General features: G+C 38.7%; 1 protein-coding gene across 6 annotated transcripts in view; it reads left to right on the top strand.

Moving 5' to 3' along the window:
• Window positions 1–21,163, top strand: part of GDPD4 (glycerophosphodiester phosphodiesterase domain containing 4) — a 155,173-nt gene that overhangs the window by 83,596 nt on the left and 50,414 nt on the right. For 4 of the 6 annotated variants that reach the window (XM_039228674.1, XM_039228672.1, XM_039228673.1 and 1 more), the window contains 3 exons: window positions 11,870–12,017; window positions 16,128–16,210; window positions 16,658–16,707. In XM_039228674.1, the coding sequence (XP_039084605.1) occupies window positions 11,870–12,017; window positions 16,128–16,210; window positions 16,658–16,707 (281 nt within the window). The remainder of the gene's footprint in view (window positions 1–11,869; window positions 12,018–16,127; window positions 16,211–16,657; window positions 16,708–21,163) is intronic. The other 2 variants (XM_039228676.1, XM_039228675.1) reach the window with 1 other exon arrangement.

Genomic DNA, 21,163 nt, shown 5'->3' with positions numbered 1-21,163 from the left:
TAACCCTTTATCTGATATGTCATTTGCAACTATCTTTTCCCATTCCGTTGGTTGCCTATTAATTTTCTGGGTTGTTTCCTTGGCTGTGCAGAAGCTTTTAATCTTGATGAGGTCCCAATCATTTATTTTTGCTCTTGATTCCCTTGCTTTTGGGGATGTGTCAAGTAAGAAGCTGCTGCAGTGGAGGTCGAGGAGGTTGTTTCCTGCTTTCTCCTCTAGGGTGTTGATAGTTTCCTGTCTCACGTTCAGGTCCTTTATCCATTTTGAGTTTATTAGAACATTTCCTCTTAAAGCAGCAGAGTATACATTCTTCTTGAGTGCACATGGAACATTCTCCAGAATAGATCACATACTGGGTCATAAATTAGCCCTCAACAAGTAGGAAAAGATTGATACAATACCAGGCATATTTTCAGACCACAACACTCTGAAACTTGAAATTAACCACAAGAAAAATTTGGAAAGACCAAGAAAACTTCCAGACTAAAGAACATTCTAGTAAAAAATGAATGACTTGACCAAGAAATTAAAGAAATTAAAAACTACACAGAAGCCAATGAAAATGAAAATATGACAGTCTAAAACCTCTGGGATGCAGCAAAGACAGCCCTAAGGGGGAAGTATAGCAGTCCAAGTCTTCCTAAAGAAGGAAGAAATGTCTCAAATATACAACCTAACCTTACACCTAAAGGAGCCAGAAAAAGAACAGCAAATAAAGCCCCAGACCAGTAGAAGAAAGGAAGTAATAAAGATTAGAGCAGAAATCAGTGATATCAAGATTTAAAAAAACCAGAACAGATCAGTGAAACCAGGAGCTCCTTCCATGAAAGTATTAACAAAATTGATAAACCCCTAGCCAGATTTTTCAAAAAGAAAAAGGAAAGGACCAAACTAAATAAAATCGTAAATGAAAGAGGAGAGATCACCGCCAACACTTCAGAAATACAAACAATAATAAGAGAGTATTATGAACAATTTATACCAACAAATTGGGGAATCTGGAAGAAATGGACAAATTTCTAGAAACACATATACTACCAAAACTGAAACAGGAAAAACCTAACATTTGAGTAGACCCATAACCAGTAAAGAAGTTGAATCAGTAATTAAAAATCTCCCAAGAAACAAGAGTCCAGGGCCGGGTGGCTTTCCAGGAGTATTTACCAAGCATTTAAAGAAGAGTTAATGACTATTCTTTTCAAGCTGTTCCAATAAATAGAAATGGAGGGAAAACTTTCAAACTCATTCTATGAGGCCAGCATTACCTTGATTCCAAAACCAGACAAAGACCCAACTAAAAAGGGGAACTATAGACCAATTTATATGATAAACATGGTTGCAAAAAGTCTTAACAAGATACTACCACACCGGATCCACCAATACATTAAAAGAATTATTGAGCATGATCAAGTGGGATTTATTCCTGGGATGCAGGGCTGGTTTAATATTCGCAAATCAATCATTGTGAGTCATCACAATAATAAAGGATAAGGAACACATGATCCACTTGATAGATGCAGAAAAAGCATTTGACAAAATACAGCATCATTTCTTGATTAAAAAAAAAAACCCTCAAGAAAGTAGGGATAGAAGGAACATACCTCAAGATCATAAAGGCCATACGTGAAAAACTAATATCATCCTCAATGGGGAAAAACAGAGCTTTCCACCTAAGATCAGGAACACAACAGGGATGTCTACTCTCACCACTGTTGTTCAGTGTAGTGCCGGAAGTCCTAGCCTCAGCAGTTAGACAACAAAAAGAAATAAATGGCATCAAAATCAGCAAGAAAGAAGTCAAACTTTCGCTCTTCACAGTTCTTTAAATGGTGGAATTCATCTGTGAAGTCGTTGGGTCTAGGACTTTCTTTTGGGATATTTTTGGTTAATGATTGAATCTCCTTACTCATTATAGATGTATTCACATTTTCTCATTCTTCATGATTCAGTCTTGGTAGGTTCTGTGTTTTTTTTAAATCTTTTTTTTTTTTTTTTAATGTTTTTAATTTATTTCTAGGAGAGAGGGAGAGAGACAGTGTGAGCAGGGGAGGGTCAGAGAGAGAGGGAGTCACAGACTGAAACAGGCTCCAGGCTCTGAGCTGGCAGTCAGCACAGAGCCCGACGCGGGGCTCGAACCCACGAACCACGAGATCATGACCTAAGCGAAAGTCGGACGCTTAACCGACTAAGCCACCCAGGCGCCCCAAGGTTCTGTGTTTTTAGGAGTTTATCCATTTCATCTATGTTATCATATTTGTTGGGGGTAAAAATGATCATAATACTCTCATTATATTTTTTATTTCTGTAACATTGGTAGTAATATTCCTAGTTTCATTTCTGATTTCAGTAATTTGAGTCTTTTTATTAGTTAACCTAACTAAATGTAATTTGTTGATCTTATTCAAGGAATTAACTTTTGGTTTCATTGATTTTTCCCTGTAGGTTTTCTCTTCTCTAATTTATATCTGCTGTAATCTTTGTTACTTTCTTCCTTTTGCTATGTTGGGTCAATTTGTTCTTTTTCTAATTCCCTGAGATCTAAAGATAGGTTGTTGATTTGATATTTTTTATTTTTATTAAATTTTTATATGTTTATTTTTGAGAGAGAGAGAGAGACAGTGTGCAAGCAGGGGACGGGCAGAGAGAGAGGGAGACACGGAATCCAAAGCAAGCTCCAGGTTTTGAGTTGTCAGCACAGAGCCCAATGCAGGGCTTGAACTCTAAGAACTGTGAGATCATGACCTGACCTGATGTCGGACACTTCACTGACTGAGCCACCCAGGTGTCCCTATATTTTTTTATTTTTTAAAGTTAAGCATTTATAGCTATAAATTTCTCCTTTGTACCACTTTTACTGCATCCTATGAATTTTGGTATGTTGTGTTTTTATTTCTATTAATTTCTAAGTATTTTCTAATCTCCCTTGTGATTTTTTGATGGATTTATTGTTTAAAAGTGTGTGGTTCAAGAATGCATGAATTTTCCAATTTGTGTTATAGACTTCTAGCTTCATCCTTTTGTATGGTATCTGTCTTTTGAAATGTATTGAGACTTAATATGTGGCCTAACATATGGCCTATCCTGGAAAATGTCTTGTGCACTTGAAAATAATGTGTATGCTGTTATTGTTAGGTATTCTGTATATGTGTGTATTCTGTATAGTTAGTTTCTTGTGTTAAGTCATCTGTTTCCTTATCTTTGAACTGGTTGTTGATTCCATTAGAGTAGGATATTGAAGTGTCCAATTATTACTGCATATTGATCTGTTAATCGCTTCAGTTCTTTCAGGTTTTGCTCTGTACCTTTTCCTGGACTGTCATTTGGTGTGTAAATGTTTATAATTGTTATATTTTCTTACTGTATTGAAGCTTTTATTAATATATAGGCTCTTTCTTTGTCTCATGTTACCTTTTTTGATATAAAGCCTATATTGTCTAATGTCAGTATAGCCACCTCTGCTGGTTTTGGTTACTATTTGTACAGAATATCTTTTTTCTGTCTTTTCATTTGCAATCTATCTGTATCTTTGATCTAAAATGAGTTTCTTGAAGACAGCATATAGTTGGATCATATGTTTTTATTTTTTCTGCCAATTTCTGTTGTAGAGTTTAATCCATTTATATTTAAAATAACTACTGAGAAGGGAGGAGTTACGATGGTGGAGGAGTAAGGGGACTGGGATTTTCCTCGTCCCTCAAACACAACTGTATTGAGGTCAGATCACTTGGAGCACCCAGGAAATCAGTCTGTGGAGGGGCAGAAGATCTCCACATTTTGGAGAGAAACAGCTTGACAGGAGGAGGTGCATGGATATGACTTGGGTGAGATAAGAGGGCATGGCCCTGGAGTGGAGGGCACACTTTCTATGTCTCTCTCTATGGAGAGACAAAAGGGAGAAAAAAGAGAGGGGTAGGGAAAGTGCAGCATCAAGTGAGCACAAGAGGAAAAACCTCTCGGAACCACGGACTGGGGAACAAGAACGATAGAGTGCCAGCTCTTTTTTGCAAACGGCCTTTGGAGCTGAAACTCAGAGGTTTCAAAAGCACACAACTTTTTCCAGAATGGAGCTGGAAGCCATGGTGCACACTCCTGGGGAGGAGGGAGAAGTGTGCATAGTGTGATGTAGATCTCCGGGGCACACCTGGAGAGAACAGTCCCCTTCCAGGAGCACTTTGGGAAGAGAGGTTGTTGGTTCCCCAAGGACAAAAGACCCTGCAGGTGCTATCCAAAGGCCTTGCATCGCCAGAGTGGTGAGGCTTTACTCTGGAGGAGGGGAGAGGATCCGGATCCTCACTAAGCCAGGTCCTTTAAGATTTTGGGTTTTGAAATCCAGCCGAGTGCCAAGAAGAAACCGCACAATTGTGACACAGGGCAAGCTGAATGCCCTCGCTGTTCTGGGAGGGTTGCCACAGCATACCTTGAGAGCTTGGACTGGGGAGAAGAGATTGGTGTGATGCCATTTTTCCCCCAAACACCAACATGATAGGACTTCAGAGGGCAGCACAGGGTCCCCTAGTGGAAGCTGGACTCTCTTACAACAAAGCCCACCCCTCTGTGCCTGGCAAACGCTCATTTCTTGGAGCAAGACTGACTGATCCAGCACAGCCAGCCTTTCCCACAGAGCAGCACAGCCACCAGCCCCAGGAATCAACCTTTTTTTTTTTTTTTTCATTTTTTTTCTTTTGGAATCAGGCTCACAGTTTCTGGTTTGATTTTGTCATTTCTTTTTTATATGTATATTATATATATATATATACACACACACACATATTTATATATATATTATATATATATACACACACATATATATAATATATTTATTTTTCATTCAGGCTTTTTAAATTCTATTCTTGTACCACCTTTTCTCTATTTTTCTGTGTCTTTTCTCCTTTTTTTTCTCTCTTAACTTGGATTCAGCCTTTTTTTTCTATATTTGGTTTTTTTTCCCTTTCTATTTTTTATTTTTATAAGATCAGCCTCTTGCCCCCTTTTGGTCCAGGGCACTTCAGCAACAAATCAAAGCACACCTAGTTAAAGGTCCAAACCCTCCATCACTGCAAGCAAGGAGGAGCTCTGCAGAGGTCTGGCCAGTGGGACAGAGCAGCCAAACCACAACAACAGAGTGCACACAACATATACCAGGAACACTTCCCGGAGTGCCAGGCCCTGGACAGCATATGACACCTTTTTATTAGAGAAGTATTCTTAGGTGCAGGACACATAACAAGCTTTTAAAACACGCAAAAGACAGAACCTAAGCCCAAATGACAAGACAGAGAAATTCTCCCCTAAAGAAAGGTCAAGAAGAAATCAGAGCCAGAGAATTGCTCAAAACTGATATAAACATATCTGAACAAGACTTTAGAACAACAGTCATTAGTCTAATAGCTTGAAAAGAGCATAGAAGACACCAAAGAAACCCTTGCTGCAATGATCAGAGACCTAAGAACTAGTCAGAACAAATAAATGCCACAGCTGAGATGCAAAATAAACTAGATACAGTAACAGCTAGGGTGGAAGAAGCAGAGGAGAGAATAAGTGAAATAGAAGATAAAACTATGGAAAATAATGAAGCCAAAAAAGAGGAAAAGGGGGGCACCTGGGTGGATCAGTCAGTTAAGCGTCCGACTTCAGCTCAGGTCATGATCTCACAGTTCGTGAGTTCAAGCCCTGCATCAGGCTCTGCATTGACAGCACAGAGCCTGTTTGTAATTCTCCCTCTCTCTGCCCCTTCCCTGCTTGTGCGCTCTCTCTCTCTCTAAGATAAATAAATAAACCTTTAAAAAAAAAAAAAGAGGAAAAGAAATTACTGGATCAAAAAGGGAGAAATAGAGAACTAAGTGATTCATTGAAATGAAACAATACCCATATCATAAGAGTCCCAGAAGAAGAAGAGTGACAAAAAGGAGCAGAAGGTTTATTTGAACAAAGTATAGTGAGAACTTCCCTAATCTGGGGAAGGAAACAGGCATCTAAATCCAAGAGGCACAGAGAACTACCTACAAAATGAACAGAAACAGGTCAACACCATGGCATATCCTAGTGACACTTGCAAAATATAAAGATCAAGAGGGAATTCTGAAAGCAGCTGGGACAAAAGGTCCTTAACCTACAAGGGAAGACACATAAGGGTAGTAGCAGACGTGTCCACTGAAACCTGGCAGGTCAGAAGGGAGTGGCAAGAAACATCCAGTGTGCTGAACAGGAAAAATATAGAGCCACGAATCCTTTGTTCAGCAAGGCCGTCATTCAGAATAGGAGGAGAGAGAGACTTTCCAAGACAAACAAAAACTAAAGGAGTTTGTGACCACTAAACAAGCCCTGCAAGAAATTCTAAGTGGAAAGCAGCAAAGATTACAAAGGACCAGAGAACACCACCAGAAACACACAGTCTTCAGATAACACAATGGCATGAAATTCATTTCCTTCAATAATCACTCTGAATGTAAATGGACTCGATGCCCCATTCAAAAGACACAGGGTACCAGAATGGATAAAAAGCAAGACCCATATACATGCTGCCTACAGGAGTCTCATTTTAGACTTAAAGACACCTGCAGTTAAAAGTGAGGGAATGGAGAACCATCTATCATGCTAATGGACCTGGAAAGAAAACTGGAGAGGCCATACTTGTATCAGACAAACCAGGTTTCAAAACAAAGACTGAACTGAACAAGAGATGAAGAAAGGCATTATATTATGATTTAAGGGGTCTATCCATCTAAAAGACCTTACAATTGTAAATATTTATGTCCTCAGCTTGAGAGCACACAAATATATACATCAATTAAGCATAAACATAAGCAAACTTATTGATGATATTACTACTTTGGAGGAGACCTGAATACTCCACTTACAACAATGAACAGATCATCTAAGCACAAAATCAACAAGGACACAATGGCTCTGAATGACACACGGGACCAGATGGACATAACAGATATATTCAGAACATTCCATCCTAAAGCAGCAGAATGCACATTCTTCTCGAGTGCCCATGGAATATTCTCCAGAACAGATCATGAACTGGGTCACAAAACAGCCCTCAACAGGTACAGAAAGATTGAGATCACACCATGCATATTTTCAGATCACAATGCTATGAAACCTGAAATCAACCACAAGAAAAAAAATTGGAAAGCTCCCAAATACATGGAGGTTAAAGAACATCCCCCTTAAGAATAAATGGCTTAAGGGGCACCTGGGTGGCTAAGTCGGTTAAGCGTCGGACTTTCGCTTAGGTCATGATCTGGCGGTTCATGGGTTCGAGCCCCACGTCGGGCTCTGTGCTGACTGCCAGCTCAGAGCCTGGAGCCTGTTTCAGAGTCTGTATCTCCCTCTCTCTCTGACCCTCCCCTGCTCACGCTGTCTCTCTCTCTCTCTCTCTCTCTCTCTCTCCTAGAAATAAAAAAAATTTAAAAAAAATTTTTAAAGAATAAATGGGTTAACCAGGAAATTGAAGAAGAAATTAAACAAACACATGGAAGCAAATGAAAATAAAGCCATGACAGACCAAAGCCTTTGGGATGCATCAAAGGCAGTCCTAAGAGGAAAATACATTGCAGTTCAGGCCTGTCTTAAGAAGCAAGAAAGGTCCCGAATACAAAATGTAACCTTACACCTGAAGGAGCTAGAAAATCACCAGAATTAAAGCCCAAAGCCAGCAGAAGAAGGGAAAGAATAAAGATTAGAGGAGAAATAAATGATATAGAATCCCCCCCCCCAAAAAAAAAACACCAGTATAACAGATCAGTGAAACTAAGAGCTGGTTTTTTGAAAGAATAAACAAAATGATAACCCCCCAGGCCACACTTCTCAGAAAGAAAAGAGAAGACCCAAGTAGATAGTCACAAATGAAAGAGGAGAGATCGCAACCACCACAACAGAAATGAAAACAATTCTAAGAGAATACTATGAAAAATTATATGCCAACAAACTGGACAATCTGGAAGAAATGGACAAATTTCTATACCCTCACACTTTCTCAAAACTCAAATGGGAGGAAATAGAAAATTTGAACAGACCCATAATCAGCAAAGAAATTGAATGGGTTGTCTAAAATCTCCCAACAAATAAGAGTTCTGGGCCAGATGGCTTCCCAGGGAAAATTTACTGGGCATTTAAAGCAGAGTTAATAGGGGCGCCTGGGTGGCTTAGTTGGTTAAGCGTCCGACTTTCCCTTAGGTCATGATCTCGCGGTTCGTGGGTTCGAGCCCCTCGTCGGGCTCTGTGCTGACTGCCAGCTCGGAGCCTAGAGCCTATTTCAGAGTCTGTGTCTCCCTCTCTCTGACCCTCCCCTGTTCACGCTGTCTCTCTCCCTCTCCTAGAAATAAATAAAAATATTTAAAAAAAAATAAAGCAGAGTTAATACCTATTTTTCTCAAACTGTTCCAAAAAATAGAAATGGAAGGAAAGCTTCCAAACTCATTTTATGAAGCCAGCCAGCATTACCTTGATTCCAAAACCAAACAAAGACCCCACTAAAAAGGAGATTATAGGCCAATATTCCTGATGAATCTGGATGCAAAAATTCTCACCAAGATGTTAACAAGTCAGAGTCACAGTACATTAAAAGAATTACCATCATCAAGTGGGATTGATTCTTGGGATGCAGGACTGTTTCAATATTTGTAAATCAATCAGCGTGATACACCTCATCAGTAGAAGAAAGGATAAGAACCATATGATCCTTTTATTAGATGCAGAAAAGCATTTGACAGAATGCAGCTATTAGATGCAGAAAAGCATTTGACAGAATGCAGCATCCTTTCTTGAACCCTCAAGAAAGTCGGGATGAAAGGAACATACTTTAACATCATAAAAGCTATATATGAAAGTCCCACAAGTAATATCATCCTCAATGGGGAAAACCTGAAGAACTTTCCCCTTAAGATCAGGAACATGACAGGATGTTCACTCTCATTACTGTTGTTTAATGCAGTGTTGGAAGTCCTAGCCTCAGCAATCAGACAACAAAATCAAATAAAAGGCATCCAAATTGGCAAAGAAGAATTCACATTTTTACTCTTTGCAGATAACATGATACTCTACATGGAAAACCCAAATGACTACACCAAAGAACTGCTAGAGCTGATACATGAATTCAGCAAAGTTGCAGGATGTAAAATCACTGTACAGAAATCGGTTGCATTTTTATACACTAATAATGAAGCAGTATAAAGATATATCAAGAAATCGATCCCACTTACAATTGCAATAAAAACCATAACATCCCTATAATAAATATAATAAACCTAACCAAAACAGTAAAAGGTCTGTATGCTGAAAAGTATAGAACATTTTGGAGAAAGCTGAAGAAGACACAAAGAAATGGAAGAATGTCCTATGGATTGGAAGAACAGATATTATTATACAATCTTGATACTGCCCAAAGCAACCTACACATTAAATGTAATCCCTATCAAAACACCACCAGCATTCTTCACAGAGCTAGAATAAACAATCCTAAAATTTGTATGGGACCACAAAAGACCCTAAAGCCAAAGTAATGTTGAAAAAGAAAACCAAAGCTGGAGGCATCACAATCCCAGGCTTTAAGCTGTATTGCAAAGCTATAATCATCAAGATAGTATGGTATTGGCATATATATCAGTGGAATAGAATAGAGAACCTAGAAATGGACCCACAAATATATGGCCCGCTAATGTTCAATAAAGCAGGAAAGCTATATCTTTCCTTTAGATCTCATTTTTCTAGTGGAATAAAGACAATCTCTTCAGCAAATGATGCTGAGAGAACTGGACAGTGACATGCAGAAGTATAAAACTGGACCACTTTTTGCACTATACACAAAAACAAATTCAAAATGGATGAAAGACCTAAATGTGAGACAGGAAACCAACAAAATCCTCCAGGAGTAAATGGGCAGCAACCTCTCTGACCTCAGCCACAGCAATTCATTACTAGACGTGTCTCTAGAGGCAAGGGAAATAAAAGCAAAAATGCATTATTGGGACCTCATCAGGATGAAAACCTTCTACACAACAAAGGAAACAATCAATAAAACTAAAAGGCAACTGAAAGAATGGGAGAAAGTACTTGCAAATAACATATCAGTTAAAGGTTTAGTAGCCAAAATCTATAAAGAACTTACATACTCAACACTGAAAAAACAAATAATCCAGTGAAGAAATAGGCAGAAGAAATGAATAGACACTTTTCCAAAAAAGACATCCAGATGGCTAACAGACACATGAAAAGATGTTCAACATTGTTCATCATCAGGGGAATACAAATCAAAACCACATTGAGATACTACCTCACACCAGTCAGAGTGGCTAAAATTAACAACTCAGGAAAAAACAGATGTTGGCAAGGATGTGGAGAAATGGGAACACCTTTGCACTGTTGGTGGGAATACAGACTGGTGCAGCCACTCTGGAAAACAGTGTGGAGGTTCCTCAAAATAGTAAAAATAGAATTACTATATGACCCAGCAATGGCATTACTAGGAATTTATCCAAAGGATACAGGAGTGCTGATTCATATAGGCACATGTACCCCAATGTTTAGCCAAATCATGGAAAGCCCAGGTGTCCGTCAGCTGATGAATGGGTAAAGAAGATACGGTTTATATACAACGGAATACTACTTGGCAATGAGAAAGAATGAAATCCTGCCATTTGCAACAATGCGGATGGAACTGGAGGGTATTATGCAAAGTGAAATAAGTCAGTCAGAGTAAGATGTCATATGTTTTCACTCATATGTGGAATTTGAGAAACTTAACAGAAGACCATGGGGGAAGGCAAGGAAAAAAAGTTAGAATCAGAGAGGGAGGCAAACCAGAAGAGGCTCTTAAATACAGAGAACAAACTGAGGGTTGATGGGGTTGGGGGTTGGGAATGTGGGGAAAATGGGTGATGGGCACTAAGGGAGGAGGGCACTTGTTGGGATGAGCACTGGATGTTGTATGTAAGTGATGCATGACAGGAATCTACTGCCGAAGCCAAGGGTACACAGTATACAATGTGTGTTAGCTAACTTGACAATAAATTACATTTTAAAAAAATTAAAACAATTTTAAAGCCATTTACATGGTGTATTTTGTTAGAAATTTAAATCCCTGAAAATGACAACTTGACTAGAATTGCTAGGTATTCCAATACTTATTTTCTTCTTTTCTTTATAAAGAATGCACAAGTATCTGCTGACATTATGTGCACTGGGAAACATTTGGTTTCATTCCCTCAATGCTTGTAAAAATTTTTTATATTTGAAATGTAAATATTCACCAAATTGGTATTCATGTATTCCTTCATTTACTATTTATGAAGGCAGGTGTTATGCTAAGTACTGGATATACAAAAATGAATAATACACAATCTCTACTTTTAATCTGATTAAAGTCAATTAAGAAGACTAATAGGAAAGCAGATATAGTAGGGCATGGTAAGTACTCTGATGAAAGTAAGTAGAGTTGATATACAATCGTGTGCTGGAGGTGGTTAATGCCACTCATGGGAGCCAGTTCTTAAATAGTTAGAAACTTTGCAAATCTGTTTTACCAGTGTTAGCTTGAAATTGACTATAGTAGGAATATTCACACCATGGAAATTGGCAAATGCTACAAATAGTGCTTTCTCTCTTTACATATTCTTTTTTCCCCTTAGGATATCCAATTTGCTAATATACCGTTGTGGGTATAGGAGCAGAGATAGTAAATCCAGTCCTTTACCTCACTGCAACATGAACCCATTCTGCATACCATGTCATAAGTTGCCACCGGACCAGCTGCGGTTACTAGTGATTTAAGTAACAACCTCTCACAAACATAGTGGCTGTTACCCTTGTAGATGAGGAAAGTGAGATTAAGTCTAAATCACTGTGAGTTCTGTTTTTATTCCAGAGATTATAAAGCAGCTAACATCAACATCAATTTATACATCGTCAATGAGCCTTGGCTCTACTCACTGGCCTGGTGCTCCAGGATTCATTCAGTGACCACAGACAACATTCAGATCCTGAATCAGCTAAATCACCCTTACTTCTTCATGGTGAGCTGGTTGTCCAGATTGTTCTTCCAAGTCTGGTACAGTGGGAGTCTAAGTCCTTCCCCCACACCTACATTGTCCACTGTGCAGACACCTGGGGAGCTACTTAAAAGCAGAAACTTCTATGATATTGGAGATGTGGCATTCTCCCTTTTCTCACCCAGATCCTTTTGTGATTTGCAGAGAGAAATTAGTATTGTTATAATAATTGCTGTTTACTGAATCTTCTCAGTGCGGTTTTTCATGCAGTATGTAATTTGACCCTCTAACTTACTCACTTTCATTATCCCTGTGAAGAAACTGAAGTTTGCAGACATTAAGATTCTAGGACGTGATGCAAGATTCAAAATGAGGTCTGACTCCAGAGTTTCGTTATGGTACCCCACCTTTCTAGAGGCAATGATAGTGACAGGGGCTGTGGGGAGAAACCTGTGTGTCCTGAACAAAATCCTTCTGGAAAGGAGACCCAGTGTCCAGCCACCTGGCTTGATTGCCCCTCCTAGGCCTCCTATTGCTAATTGCCAGAGGCTTGGGGACCTGAATACTTGGGTCACAATCCCAGATAAATCCTATTGCTTCCTAGCTGTGGAAAGAGCCCTAGCTAACCAGCTAACTGCTGCAGAGCTCGTTGTTCTTATCTGTGTAGAGTAGGTTGACTGAGTGGAACACAGTAGTGAACAACAGAAAACAGCTTAATTTCTCTTCATTGACTCTTTAAATTGCTCTGTGAGGTAGGCTTTTCCTGCTCCTGAATGAACTCTTACTCAGGTCCGGTAACTTTTCTAGTTACTGTTGGGTAATTTTAAAATTTTACTTCCTGTCACCAAAAGCCTCAATGCAGAATAAAAGTGTCCAGTTGAGAGTAAAAATCCAGACTTCAGGTTGCCTTAAAAGGTAAACCTTTGGGCACAGAAGCCTAATTGAGGAGCAAAAATATTTCATGTTGCCTTCTCCATACCTCCAGCCTCACCAGCCCCTGTTTAGGGTCACGACCAGGAGAAAGGGGATCAGGGTCAAGGTCACAATCTCTTAGGGCCATAATCTGCATTGAGGCCCTCTGATGGCAGTGTAAAATTGCTGACACCTTCTTTCTTGGTGGCTTGGGCAGCTTTCTGGAGATGACCCTGAAGAAAACCTTGAATGGCCGGTCCCTTGGCATAGGTAAAGCCTTGCTACTTACTTGTCCGTCTTTATATAACTTTTCTTCATATGTGAATTATATATTTTTCTAACATTTTCTTTCAAAAAATTGATTACAAAGTAAACCTGTTCATTATATGAAATTTAATCATTACAAAAATACATAAATCAGAGAGCAACACACCCCTCCATAAATCTGTGCCCTAAGTCATTAATGTTTCAAAGTCGTCCTTTTGCATACATTAAATGAAGTTTTATTAAATAAAGCTTATTTTAATACTTGATACTATTTGAATCGATAATAAATTCATGTGATTCAAAATTTAAAAGCTACAAAAGGACATAAAGTTTTTTAACTTTTTTTAAACTTTTCTTCTTTGCCTGGATTTTTTTTTTAAAGGACCCAACACTTCTCTATTCAGGAAAATGGGGCCAGTATCCCGAAGGCTTTCCCAAGCAGCTCACTCCAGTTAGAATATGCAGATTCAAATCTTGGCTCTACCACTTACTGTGTGAATTTGGAAATGTTAGTTAACCTGTCTGTGCCTCAGTTTACTAGTAAATTAAGGATAATGATAGTACAACAGAAGTATTTTTATCCACCACAGACTAGCCTGATCATTGGTCTGTTAATTGAAAAAGTTAAAGTGGGAAATCAGAAGCATCTATTTATCTATTCACAGTCGATCAGCCTGTACTACTTAGAGAGAGACACCTAAAATGTAGTGCCTCAAACAAATATTTATTTATCATATTCTTTATGATTTATTTAGCTAAATGGTCCTCTGGTCTCAGCCAGTTTAGAAAGAGACACCTAAAATGTAGTGCCTCAAACAAATATTTATTTATCATATTCTTTATGATTTATTTAGCTAAATGGTCTTCTGGTCTCAGCCAGTTTGGTTTGGGATGGCTGCATTCATATGTCTAGGATCTTACCTGGGATGACTAATGTCTCCATGTCGTCAGTCATCCTCAGGGAGGCCAGCTTGAGCCTGTTCATTCACCTGGTGGCAGTGGATTCCCAGCAGCAAGAGAGGTCAAGCCCTAATCCACATGCAAGTTTTCAGGGTTTTTTAGGTGTGATATTTGCTAATGTTCCATTGGCCAAAGAAAATTACATGGCCAAAGTCGAGATTCCAGGTGAAATAGTGGAGAAATAGACTTCATTTCTTGATGGGAAGGAACAGCAAAATCACACTGCATACAGACCTGCATTTGGGGAGGAATACTGTGGTCATTTTTATAAACAATCTATCACATACATACCTCACACATTTTATTTTCATTCTTTGAGGTTATTTCAGCTGATTGAATTCTGTATCCACTTGATTATTTAAACAGCCAAATGAACCAGCTATGACCTCTAAGTTTTGTTTCCTTAAAGCAGAACAAGAACATAAAGTCATTGAGAGAAACAGTCTGTATGAGGAATTTACCCAGATTTTCACAATCTTCTTACCCTAGTCTTGCACAGTGTTTCACTCACACCTCATTCAGTTGCAGTTTATTTTTTTTGTGACCTTTCTTCATTGAGATTTTCAAAGCATTGGCTTAGTTTTCTTGAAAATGATATACTTCTTTTTCACTTAGGTTTAAGTGGCATTAAGAAAACTGCACATTTGTAACAACTGTTCTAAGCCATTTAGGGAGAAAGAACAACTGATTCTTTTTAAGGATTTTTTTTAAGGTTTATTTATTTCGAGAGGGAGGGAGAGAGAGAGAAAATGAGAACAAGAACGAATAAGCAGGGTAGGGGCAGAGAGAGAGGGAAAGACAGAATCCCAAGAATGCTCCAAGCTGTCAGCAGAGCTGGATGCGGGGCTCAATCCCATGAACTGTGAGATCATGGCTGAGCCAAAATCAAGAGTTGGACACTTAACCAAATGGACCACCCAGGCGCCCCAAGAACAACTGGTTCTTAGTAAATGGACAGCTCAACTGGTGGGCATTCTGTAGCAGGCCAAGCTATCAGTCATTATTTCCCAGAGGGGATTAAGAGCTGGGTTTAGTAGAAGTTGGTTAAGAGCTTCTATTGTACCTGCTTAGTGGGCTGTTGTGAGGAGGAGGTATGAAAACACCCTTAAAGTGCTTAGAATACTTCCTTAGCTCTTATGATCGTAACTAATTAATTGTTAGTTGTTGTCATCATGACCATTAGTGTTATCATCATTATTGTTATTCAATCGACAGAAAGGCCTTGGGATAAGATGAGGAATGGCTCAAGAAAAAAAGTGCCAGTCCCAATGGCATCACATAAAATTGGAGAGGGAACAGTGGAGTTGGAAAGGGAAGATCAACTCAGGGAATTACAAAATTCACCCAAAAGGACCCAGGAGATGGAGCTCTGGGTAATGGGTGATTCAGGCAAAGAGCGTGGAGAAGGCATGTTAGCTAAGGGAGGGGGCAGGGATTATAATTTCAGCATACTTATTTGAAGCATGATGATTTAGAACAAAAATTCCTAGAATCCGGCTCACAGTCCACTTGCTTCAGCATCATCTGAGAGGCAGATGAAAATGCAGACATTCTAGTTCCTGAGGTATGTAGTGAGACCTAGGACCCTGTATTACTAAGAGCTGCCCAGGTATACTTGGATGTGCAGCCAGATTTGGAAAGCAGTACTATGAAAACACAGAGTGGTAGAACTCAAGAAACTTGGGCTGCAGTCCTAGGTCCAGAATAGTCTTGCTATGTGACTTCTCTGGGACTCCTCTGTCTTTGAGGGTTAAGGGAGATAAAGAGTATGAAGTTCTTTGTCCCGTGTAGAGTCCCCTGCGCATATAAGGGGTGATTGTTAGGATGCCAGCAGGTACTCTGTGTGTTTGAGACCACCACATCAGTCTGGTCTGCTTCCCCCCCACCCCTCGCTCTTACCCCCTCCCTGAGAGCAGACCACCAGACTTGGCCCATGTGATCTAAAATCCTTTCCAACTGTAGTTTTTTAAACTGTTTTTGTTTTCTGTTTTGCAGACACCAAGTTACTATATGTTCATGTGGCTTCTCATGGATAGTGTTTCTGCAGTTCTCATTGCTGCCATATTTTATTTTCATTGGTAAGCCTGTATTTGCTATTTCAAATGAATTTTTCCTGAGATAAAAGTTTAAGTGGTTCTTATTGAAAGTTCAGAAAAAACACTTAGGCTCTTCCTATATCCCACATGGCAGACTCTCAGGAAGGTAGGGTTTATAATTTGAACCTCTCATTTCTTCATGACATTTGAGAATGCTTGCAGGACAGATGCTACAGGATTGCAAGATTCAAGGTGGAAAAGGGAATAAATATCCAGGTAGAAGAATTTTAGTTAGAGGAGTCCATAGTTGTTTGACCTCATAACACCCATCATTTCTTCATTTGTGAGTTATCCTTTAAAGAGGAAAGTATAAACCCTGTACTTAAGTGAGAATTCGCCTGGATAATGTTTTTTTCTGGCCATTGCCTGGGATTATTGTCTTTTTTAGATGAGGCCCGTGAGGCTCATGGATGGTCTGTTTCCTTCCAGGTGGAGAGAGCACAAAAAAGAAAGGTTCAATAACATCAGCATTCACAAAGGTAAAGTCAGAGGCCTGGCCTTCTCCTGTCTCTTCATTCTTACCCATTACTCTTAACTCCAGGATTTGGGGCCTGCTTTTCACGTCTCTGACAAGAGCTGAGAGAGTCTGGGGAAAGTGGGAGATGGGGACCAGGGATAAGTTGGTAAATGTAGGCTGGAAAGCCCTTGACATCAGGCTTCATTTTGGACTTTATCTTTTGGTAGTTAGACCTCTTGGAGGATTTTGAGCATGGGTGTTGATTTGTTCACTTGTTCACATATTAATTCATCACACAGTTATTGAGTACTCCCTTTGTGCCAGGCATTCTGAGAAGGGCTGATGATAACTGAAAGCTGTGTATGGAGGTGACCTAAGAGAGAGGGAGGCTGACCCCCAAAGAACAGTGAGGAAGGAGGCAAAAGTAGAGCAGTTGACACCTTTGGAACAGTCACCAAGGTCCAGCTACCACAGTAGCTGCCTTGCCAGTGAGAGGTGAATGTGCTTTATGGGGCTTCACTTGTGGGTGATCTATGTTAGAGGGTGGAGGAGAAAACTGCAGAGATCCTGAAATGCTGGACTAAAGTCTAGGCTCTGCATATAAGTTAACAAGAGATGGAAAAAGAGCTTCAAAGACGGGAGCAGTATGCTTAGATTTCTGTGTAAAGGGATGAAATAACAGAATAACTCACTTAGCAGAATAACTCAGGGACTGAGGAAGTGAGATAGGCCCAGTAAGGGAAGGGAAGCTAGATTTTATTTTTTAGGAGGTTGTGGGGATAATGACACAGTGAGTAACTGGTTGGGAAGCCAGTGCAGTGTCAAAGGAAAAGCCAGTTGGAGACCAAGGACTGTGTAATACATGATACAGTTTTCTTCCATAGCTCTTGGAGCTTTAGGTAAAGTTGGTACAACACAGAATCATGAATTAATTTAATTTCTTGTGGATACTGGTGAAGATCTTGAGATGTCATACACTAGCTTGCAGAGGGTTGAACTGATAGAATACGTAAGAGTTGCAGGAATGGATCTACAGGGACCATGAAAAAATAAGTTCAGAAATCTGAATAAATTAAGTGGAGGGGAGTTATCTTTAATACTGTGAAACTGAAGGATCAAACTAAGTTCACCTACATGTCTTAGATCTCAGAAAGATCTCAAGTAACTCTTGAGTTATATGGATTTTAAGATCACTCTGCTGGCTGTTACGAATTCTGAAGGCTTTATTCTAGCTACCTTATGATTTTCGGTAGTTGTATTAGTAAACTTGGACTGCTATAATCGAATACCACTATTTGGATGGCTTATACAACAGAAATTTATATTCTCAGTTCTAGAGCCTAAAAGTCCAAAATCAATGTGTCAGCATATTTGGTTTCTTCTGAGGCCTCTCTCATTGGCTTATAGGTGGCCATCTTCTTGCTCTGTCCTTGTACAGCCTTTCCTCTGTGTGCATACATACACCCAGTGTCTCTCTGTGTGTCCGGATTTTCTTTTCTCCAATCATATTAGACTAGGCCTCATTTTAATCACTTCTTTAAAGGCCCTATTTCCAAGTATCATCCAATTCTGAGGTACTGGGGGTTGGGGCTTCCACATGAGAACTTGAGGGGCCCAAGATATAGCCCCTAACAGTAACAGAGCCAAGAACTGGAAAAAAAACAAAAAACAAACAAACAAAAAAAAACCATGAAAATGATGATGAAAGTATGGATGGGAGAGGAAGCTTTGAAGGAAAATTCAAGGAATGTATAAATACGGATAAAGGAAAAAGTACTTTGTTAACTTGACCCCAACTACCTACCATGTTAAAATGATAATAACAAAATAAGATGAATAGAACATAAATTAAGAATTTTTCTTGTTTAAGAGTTTTTGGTTATCTGTTACAAAAAACAATTTTGCCTGATCTGAGCAGAAAGAAAATGCATTGAAAGGCTATTTGAGTGCCTCTAAGAGACACCTAGAAGGTACAGGACCAAGTTTAGAATCGGGGAAGGAACAGGGAAGAATGAAGCTAAAACCACAGTCCAGATCCATTGGGGCTGAAGAGAATAGAACCTCAGATAGTAAATACGGTGTCACATATTGCACTACAACAACCTCCAGGATGGGTATGTACTGATGCCACCATAAGGCATTCATCTTTCTAGCTTTAGGATATATTTTTCAACACTGTAAAGAAGTCAATCCTTTGTCTTCTGCCTCATATAGTTTCTTATGAAAGGTTTTACAAGAAAAAAAAAGTCTTCCATTTTATCTTTGTTCCTCTATTTGTAATATGTCTTTTTCTTTAGATGCTTTTCAGGATTATTCCTTTTTTACTGATTTTCAATAATTTGATTATGGTTTACTTTGGTGTATAGGAGTATGTGTGTGTTTATCCTGCTTGGGGATTGCTGAACTTTTAGATTAGTCAGCATAATTTTCATCAAATTGGATAAATTTTCAGTCTTCATTTTTTCAAGTATTTTCTTGCTCCTATCTCCTTCTGGGATTTCAGTTACATAGATATGAGAAAGTTTGATATTATCTCATTGGTTGCTGAGATTCTGTTTATTGTTATTTTTAGCCTATTTAATTTCTCTGCTTCCTCTTGAGTAGCTTCTATTTCTGTATGTATCAGTTTTTTATTGCTGTGTAACAAATTGATGTAAACCTTTTACTTCCTTTAAGTAGAGGATTATAAGGATTCTGTACTTAAGAGTCTCACCAGGGGTGCCTGGGTGGTTCAGTCAGTTAAGTGTCCAACTTCGGCTCAGGTCATGATCTCACGGTTCGTGGGTTCGAGCCCTGCGTCGGGCTCTGTGCTGACAGCTAGCTCAGGGCCTGGAGCCTGCTTCGGATTCTATATCTCCCTCTCTCTCTGACCGTCCTCTGCTCATGCTGTCTCTCTCTCTCTCTCAGAAATAAATTTTAAAAATTTAATAAATTGTATGAAAAACAAAAGAGTCTTACCAGGCTAAAATGAAGGTGTCAGTCTAGACTGCAATCTTATCTGAGACTAGTTATTGTTAGAAGAATTTAATTCCTTACTGAATTGTAAGCTGTAGAACTGACATTGTTTCTGTTTCCTTGATCACCGTTGGCAGGGTTTGCTCTGAGCTCCTAGAGAGTACCTTCAGGTCCCAGCCATATGGCCCTCTCACAACATGGCAGCTTACTTATTCAAAACCAGCAGGAGAATATCTTATAACAGATAGATTCAGGAAAAAGAGACCAAAGGAAGTAAAATAACAGACAAAACAAACAGAAAACAAGTTGACACATGATAGTCATAAATCCAACCATTTATTAATTACATCATATGTAAGTGGAGCAAATACTCAAATCAAAGTACATATCGACAGACTGGATAGAAAAAAGCAGGACCTAACCATATGCTGTCTACAAAAAAAATACTTAAATACAAAGAAGACAAAAGATTAAAAGTGAACAGATGGGAAAATGATAAGGCATGCAAAAACAATAAGCATAAGATATAACATCTGAAAATATAAAACCTGAAAAGTCTGAAAAATAGACTTCAAAACATGGAACATTATTGAAAACAGAGATTTCATAATGATGAAAAGGTCAGTATATCAAGAAGGCATTATAATTAGAGTTCTGTATAAACTTAACATATGAAACAAAACTGAAAGAGAGAAATAATGCTTGGTCATTTTAACATTCCTCTCTCGGTCCCTACAACAACGATGAAACACAAAAAATAAAATCAGAAAGGTTGTTGAAGTCTGAACAACACTTTCAGCCACCTGGACCTAACTGACATAAAACATACACAACAACTGCAGACTATCTAATATTTTGAAATGTATGTGGCATATTGCCAAAATAGGCCACATGACGAGAAATAAAACAAGTCTAAACAAAACAAATTTAAGAAGACTGAAATCTTAAAAGTATGCTCTGCGACCACAACAAAATTAAATTAGAAATGAACCTAATAAAATACCTAGATAAGTCTCTAAATGTTGGAAATTACTGTATTTCTAAACATCTAGTTGATTTATCAAGGGATAAACCGCAAGAGAAGTTAGAAAATATTTTAAACTAAAGGATAATGCACATACAACAATGAAATTTGTGGGGTAAAGCTAAAGCAGGACTTGGAAGTTTGTAACTTTAAATTTTAGAAGGAAGAAAGACTTAATATTGATGAGGTTTCTACTTCAAGAATCTAGAAAAAGAATACATTTGTCCTCAAGTAAAGGAAGAGAATAATAAAGATAGCAGGAATCAACAAAATAGAACATACCCCAAAAATAGAGAAAAGGAAAAAAAGTAAAAAGTTAATTTTTTGAAAAGATTAATAAAATTGATAAACTCTTAGCAAGATGAGAGAGGGAGGGAAGAGAAGAGAGACTGATTGCTGATATGATGAGTGAAAAATAGATTATCTGTCCATATCCTAGACATGAAAAAGAAAATTAGGAACATTTTTATGCCATTAAGATTTACAATTTAAGTAAATT

The sequence above is a fragment of the Hyaena hyaena genome, unplaced genomic scaffold (assembly GCF_003009895.1).
Source record: "Hyaena hyaena isolate Hyena2069 unplaced genomic scaffold, ASM300989v1 scaffold_34, whole genome shotgun sequence".
NCBI lineage: Eukaryota > Metazoa > Chordata > Mammalia > Carnivora > Hyaenidae > Hyaena > Hyaena hyaena.
This window is presented reverse-complemented; position numbering and strand designations above follow the sequence as displayed.